Source organism: Arachis hypogaea, chromosome 3 (assembly GCF_003086295.3).
Source record: "Arachis hypogaea cultivar Tifrunner chromosome 3, arahy.Tifrunner.gnm2.J5K5, whole genome shotgun sequence".
In the NCBI taxonomy this organism is placed as follows: Eukaryota; Viridiplantae; Streptophyta; class Magnoliopsida; order Fabales; family Fabaceae; genus Arachis; species Arachis hypogaea.
The window spans coordinates 142,604,340-142,611,846 of NC_092038.1; the positions used below are offsets into that span (position 1 = coordinate 142,604,340).

Here is a 7,507-nt window from a genome sequence, read left to right on the forward strand (position 1 = left end):
ATAAATTTTACTTACTTTGAACTTTCTCTTATTAATTAATTGATTAATGCATAGTTGTTTAGTGTCCCCTTTCTTATGGTAACTTGGGCCGAAGTTATGCATGCTTAGTTTCGCAAGGCTTCACATAATAAGGTCTACAAATAATCATACTAATGAACTTGCACTTGCACCGTTAAGGATGAATGAGCATGAGTTGGTTTAAGATATACTCCATTCTAATTGGATTAGAATAAAAAAAAAAACTCTAATAATAGAAATAGTCTTTGTTTAGATTAGACTAATTAGAAGAAAAAGCCTGTAACAATACAAAAAGTGTATATATATATATATGGGGAATAAAAATCTAACTAAAAGCATTAGGGCGAAAAAATGAAAAACCCGTAATTTTTTCGTACTTGGCCAATCTCTAAACATCTTAGATATAAGGGAGGATATAAAAAAGGATGAGACTAAATAAATAATACGAATATTCATTCACAAAACCTGAATTCATGTTTCCCATATCATTAATTGTTCACTTAAAATATCACAGTATCACACTACTATTTAATAATGGTTATTATTTAACAATATATTGATCACGTGTGCATCAATTTAGTTTTATAAGATTTGACTTTTCAAATTAATTTCTAAAAAATACACTTCTGAATTAAATTAGTACTTTCATTAATTAAATGATGACATGAGATACAAATTCTAGTCAGCATCTAATTGACAGAAAAAAAATACTAATTTAATTCATTGTATCTTTTTAAAAGTCAAAAACTAAATGAGTGCAAACCGAAAACTATTTTGACTGCTTAATAAAATATTCCCTCGGGCCAGTATCCGACCTGGACGTCAAGCATAACATATATATCTAACTCTTGCCTCGGATGTTACGCAAAAGATTTTCCAGCATCCAGTCTGTGCATCGATGACGTCGAAGCATCAACAACGTTCCTAAATTTAGGTGTAAAATTTAGAATACTTTTCAATACAATAATTTCAGCAACATTGTCAATGTTCAAATTTTCAGCTCCTTTAGAGACGGTTGAAATTCTACGGCCTATCATTTTTCGAGGGATAAAATATACGTCCTACTTAACAAAGGAAGATGCCACTTGATAACTTTTTCACTTGACATCAACCAGATGTGTGGGGTGTGGGGTCCTATAATACTCGGTTGCTTTAGGATGCAGTTGGTAGCTATTTCATATTTGTGTAAGCAAGTATTAACAAATTATACAGGATTCAAAATGTATAGAATTGTGGTCGTTAAAATTAAGAATCCGAAATAATTATATGGACGGCGGTATTTGACTCAAAAAGTAATGTATTTCTACTAACGATAAGGTTCCTTATGCATTAAAAACTAAAAATATTTTATTTTTCTATCAAAAGTTTTATGAATTTGTACGCCGTTGTTTACAAATTCAAGCTGTTAATGAATGCAAACGTGTATTATTCCGGTTATGAATAATAGCCTATGTTGTTCAGCTTACAACACATTACACACACATAGAAAAACAAAAAAAGGCTAATAAATAAATAAAACATGGGAAAACAAGGACACAGCGCACAGAAACGAACCTGGGAGGGCCACAGTACTCTGTCCATTGCGATAAACAAAATTCTTACGTTGAAGAGTCCTTCTGTATATTAAAAGTAATGAATAGTAAGTAATATAATACTAGAGTCTAGAGATAGTGGTCTAGTGGTGTCAGACCCAATTAGATCTCCCACTTTTAGAGACGTATTTTGGGATTGAAGTGCCGATTCTATTGATAATCAAGATTATCAAGAAACGAAAAACGTGTGCAAGTTATTTGTGGTAATAGTATTGAAGTTTATACTGCTACTACCTTTGCCTTTAATAGCCTTTGACTGTCACTGAAGTATTGATTTGGATGGTTAATCCCTGCATCACATGACGCCGCATGAAGAGCTTCAAATGTCAAGGTGCAGGCCAACTGCACATACAGTATCCATATAGTCTCAGACATCAAACCAAATCCCTATTTCAGTAGGTTATGTTGAGACCAACCTGATAATCTCTATTTCTCACTTTGCCCATCACATCTTCCATTGCCCGACTATTAACCCCCATTCTACTGAGAGCAGCTCTTAGATTCTCCTCGCTAATTCAAATGATATCAATTAATATCAAATCATTCATAACAAAAGAAAGGGGGAAAAAACACCAAAGAACGTGACTTAATATTAAACATTCCCAATAAGGCAATAACAATCAATAATTAGATGGAGTAAATTAGTTAGAAAGTTAAACTATCTACTTGATCGTTCATCAGATCATAACACTCACCCAAAATGTCGATAAGGGCAACCATGATGATCTCCAACACCAGGAGTTGATAAAATAATCTTTTGACAAGAATAGGGAGTATAATCCTGGAAAATCCATCAAAATATTACTCACTGAAATTGATCAAACTTATGCACATAAAACACAAATCAATCCTGCAATGTCTACCCCCTTTATAATAAACATTATTTTGATATCAACATGTTCTTAACAACTAAACAAGTATTCTTTGTTTTGTTAATTAAAAAATAATTTAAATACATAATTAATTAATAACAACGGTATTTGGACATGAGTATCAAAAGATTGTTTGGTGTATATGAATACTGTTTTTCCAAATAAAATACACAAGAACTAACTTTTTAGAGTAAGTTTCAAATTACAAATGGAAATAAATGAAACATCCCAAATATCGGTCATGAAGTTCAAAACTTACAGTTTTCTTCCCTTCTTTCCCATAATTATGGCGTATGTTGTATGCATAATCTTTCTCAAACTTCTCCAGACCAACCTACAGCGAGATGTTTGATTAATAATTTAAAACTATTTGAGAAAAGAAAGCAACATATTAAAAAAAAAACTAGTTGGAGACTACAAATCTGTATGTCTAGAGAGATGTGAAAGAAACAGAATAGAAAGACATAGAGAATGATGCAAAAGGTCTTAATATCAAACTCGAAACTGTTCTAATTTTCATTCTAAATTTTCATTCATGTAATTGGAATGTAAGAGATAATATACAAGCAGCATACTTACCTTTTTAGAGAACTCCTCTCTCCAAAATGCAAGTGAATCATCTACGTTCAGGCCAACACCCTGCTTATATTACAGAGAAAAGGACAGTAAGATAAGATAAGACAATATAAGATCACAAAGAGTAAGTGATAAGCAAAGGGATTAAGGAAACTTTTTTGGATCAATCAATCAAGCATATCCCAATAAATCATTTGGTTCAACAATGAAGGAACGTCAAAATGCATTACTTTGACTGACAATGCAAAAAAATTTAAAAGAAAAAAGGGCAAACAAACAGTAAAGTTTGGACCCGGCAAAAATATTACCATAAACCATTATACGAAAATGAATCCAATCAAAGTGTGGACAACCATTACAAGAACTACTCAAACCGAATTTATCATAATTTTTAAAAGCAACAATTAACTTTTTATTAACAGAGTGCTCTGATTTTGTTCTGCAACATGAAACAAAGTAACTTCAACCGTCAGGATTCTTCCAGAAAGTCCCCAACCAGAGCAATGGAAAAAAGAGGAACGAATAAATTACTTTTAAACATTATGTGAAAACATATGTCAAACTACAACCAGATTAGCTACACAGTGGCTGTCCACCCATGTGCATAATAGCAGCCTTGTTTAACATCTCACTTATGACTGCACAGACAAAACAGTATTTTCTTGTGCTCAAAATGCAACCAAACATAACCTTCAGAAATAAGCCTAGTTGCATCCTCCCTGCATGCTTTAAATGATGATCCTCTCTCAGCTGCAAATAAGTGGTATAAATCAGATCAGATGTTAGAGAACAAATAAAAAACACCGTGACTCAGTAAGTGGAAGTTGAAATATACATTATAGAAATGTGGCCATAATTTGTTACAAATATCTAACCTTTTCAAATAGGTGACGCATGCACAAAGGAAATGAGCTCTTGGCAACTTGATCAATGTCCTTTAATGATATCTCACCATATTCTTTAGGCTGCAAAAAAGGTTCTCAATCAAAGAGATGATTATCAATCCAACATCACATTCATACCTAATAATAGATATAAATGATTGGACATGTTGCATCCATTACCTGAGAAAAATCAGGACCCAAATAACTCGAACACAGGGCCTCCACAATCTATAAAGAAACAGAGAGTCAACTTCTATGAAAAACAAACAACTTATTCATACTCGAATCGCATAACTACACTTACAGGAGTCAACCTATGTTGTTCTTGTTCTCTAATTGAAGTTGCCCATTTTCTGCAATAATTAAAGGCAATTGTTTAAACTTTAAATCTTAAATCATTTAAAGAAAAAAATAATAATAAACATTTATTACGATCAACATGACCAAGGAAACCTGTTTGTTAGGATGAGTGCCTTTGACAGAAGACTACGAAAAATTGTGGCTACAAGTGAGACAACCTGGTAAAGGAAAGCAGAAATGCAGAATTGAAATAAAAAATCAACGATTGAAAACAAGAGTGAACATACAGTAGTTACATTAACCTGATTCATTGCAACGTATGCATATCCCTGATTTATAAATACTTTCCGTCCAGTTACAAGCTCTGGAACTTCTTCAAATGGTACCTATACGGGAAAAATATACAAATGAAGTAACCCATAGTTTAATGAAAGAATGTTAGTTAAAGATGACGAAATGACAACTGTGAGGGCAGCATGGAGCATAAGAACTACTTTTCCAAAGAGATATTAAGATAATCAAGTTCTTCTTTCTCAAGACCTTCACCAATCATTTTCTTCGTCCCGAGTTCACTAACCCATCTCTCTACTCTGTATCATCCGCAAAAACATAAGCACACCAATTACTCTCTAAACTAAGTGTTTGGTAGTTGGGGAAAGCCGGAGGGGGCGGGGGAGGGTTCAGAACTTTCCCAAGTAAGAAGCCATCATTAGAATCCAATATTGAACTTATCTTGCATATAGAGAAAGATAAGAAATACTTAAAATTGCAGTTACGTTACCAATGCAACAGATTAATTTAATTGTAAGATATATAAGTAATTAAGCAGAAAAAAAAAATAAAAAAGAAAGAGAAATGCATACCTTATAGTAGATTGCATCCGCTGCCAAAAAGGTAAGGGAACAAAAGAAAAAGCATGGGCAATTAGTTTTAAATAAACCAACAAAACACGAAATAACTTGTAAAATTCAACTAGAAAAACAAACGACAACTTTTGAAAATTGACGATTTTATTTCTTTAGAACAGAGCGGTAGTACAAATAAACCACTTTAAGAATGGCCAAGATGTCTTTTTCAGATATTAATTCATGCAACTGCCACATTGGTAGTGGATTCACATATTCTTAGCAAGGTTAATTCACCATACAGTATTGAGCATGCACATAATTCTGCTGAAAAGAGCTACATAAATTACATGGTCAAGAAACGAAAGCAATGTGCTCTTACTAGTGGATAAAGACAGGTTATGACCAATAGAACGTGCAACTTGTCCCAATTTGTCTTTCAAGCTCTGAAAATTGAAAGATTCTAATTATTAGGCAATAAGCGGCACCTGTGGCTACTTAATTCAATTTGGATAACAATTTTGAATACAAGAGCAACAAGAACGTTACCTCAAATTCTGCATTGCTTACAGCCTTGCAAGGAAGGTCAAATTCTTCCATGATGGCCCGCTGTGCACTCATAAGCAATGTAAATGATAAGTAAATACCACACTTGAAATACGAAACCATGACGTGTAGGTAGATACTACCTGAGCTTCAGCAGTTTGATTACGAAATCGGTGGCGAAAGAGTGCAGATTCCATAGAAAGAAACCATTTCCTCAATTCCTCCCTAGACATATAGGCAACAATTTAGTAATTTAGTTTACACGGAATTTTTTTTGAACAAAAAAAAAAAGGCAATTAGGATTTCATGTAAGTATAAGGTTTTTATTTCTAATTTTAAACCCACTACTTTGATCTGAGTAAATCATCATTCAGGATCAATAATATGAGTTTGAAATACTGGGATGAGTAGTCAACTTCATTCTCCATAGACCAAATTCAAGAGTGTTAATGGTTTGTGCCTCATCTTACCAATTTATTCAATTCTGGCAATTTCCAATCAGTATTGGTCTAATGTTATTTATAGTATGATTCATTATTATTATGGTTAGCATCAAAGAAAAAGTGGAATGCATTTAAATGGCATGCATGAAACAGCAGTAAAAAAATGCAGAAAAGAGAGATAGAGAACTCTTACGTTCTGCAATACACAAGACGGAGAACAAAATGAGATATAATATCCTTGTTCAGAACCTGAGACGAATCTTGATGTCTCATATTTGTTTTCCACAGCTCATTTACCTGCACAAAGGAGTTTTACTTTCAAATAAGAATGGTCCAAATACCAAATGACATAATTAAATAAAATAGTAACCGATTAACGACGATTTATCCACTGTTTTTACCAATTTTTCCATTTCGTCCGGTTTCTTTCCCCTTGACAAGCCATCAGAGATCCCCTTGAGAACTACAACCAGCAACAAAAGCAAATTGAAACACTTCAAAAACATGACAATGACGCAGCAACAGAAACTCAGTACAATTACACACAAATCTGATGCTAATTCAATACTTTAAAAAGAAAATAAAATAAACAAGACAAGATTTCAGATCTTCAGTTGAACACAACACTCAAATTAACGCAAACCTACACAACCAGATCTCGCTCTCTTTTCTTTTTATTTTTGCCTATAGTTTCTTAGGTACATCAGATTATCCAAACCCTAGGTAACAGAAGAGTAGGCGTTTTGAAACATTAATCGAACGTGCACAGATCTTTCGAGATGGAAGAAGAGAAAAAGAGGAAAGATTGACCTCGGAGACGATCGATGGCAAAAGATTCGAAATCTTCTAGCCTGACTTCGAGCTCTGGAGCGGAGCGATAAAGGGGAAGGGTCGGAGAGGCTGAAACGGAGCCACTGGAGGAGGAGAAGCTCCTGTGACTCTGATGAGATCGAACAACCTGCATCGTTTCTTGTGCGGTGGCGAAGACAGAGCAGTACAATCTGTGAATTGCTTCTCACAATGCAGAATCTCGGTTTCTGAATCGCGCGCCAAATAATTTGGCTTCGAGAGCAAATTGGCGGGAAACCATCTTCCATTGTTTTGGTTGTGAGAATTGGGCTTTCGTACAGTGAGAGAGTTCAACCTTCAAAAGCTCTCTTTAAGATCGAAAAATAATGTGGCGGTGAGGCCCAATAACTAGTTGCAAAATATAAGAGACTAGCCGACAAGCCCCCCCAAAAAAAGAGACTAGCCGACAACCCAAAATGAAAAGTCTCACTCACCGACTTTATTTTTGTTTTATTTTATTGTCCTCGTTAATTAAGGGAGTGTTTTTTTTCCTGCAAATACCATAATATTGAATTTGTTTTATATGAATGATTCCGCAAAACTCAAATTCATGTTTGAGTACTTTACATACAAATTTAAGAA

The 7,507-nt window shown here is 33.9% G+C and overlaps 1 protein-coding gene across 1 annotated transcript; it reads right to left on the reverse strand.

Annotated features, from left to right (window-relative positions):
• Positions 1-429: 429 nt before the first annotated feature.
• LOC112734873 (probable DNA primase large subunit) lies at positions 430-7,243 on the reverse strand. The gene is made up of 20 exons (XM_025784384.3): positions 6,887-7,243; positions 6,478-6,539; positions 6,270-6,373; positions 5,777-5,858; positions 5,637-5,696; positions 5,470-5,533; positions 5,106-5,125; positions 4,545-4,628; positions 4,396-4,460; positions 4,247-4,295; positions 4,123-4,170; positions 3,934-4,023; positions 3,749-3,808; positions 3,062-3,121; positions 2,742-2,816; positions 2,306-2,391; positions 2,027-2,120; positions 1,845-1,952; positions 1,573-1,634; positions 430-942 (listed from the first exon to the last, which is right to left on the reverse strand). Exons 1-19 carry the CDS (start codon positions 7,038-7,040, stop codon positions 1,617-1,619), a joined length of 1,383 nt encoding a protein of 460 aa, XP_025640169.1. The 5' UTR covers positions 7,041-7,243; the 3' UTR covers positions 430-942; positions 1,573-1,616.
• Between the last annotated feature and the right edge of the window lie 264 nt (positions 7,244-7,507).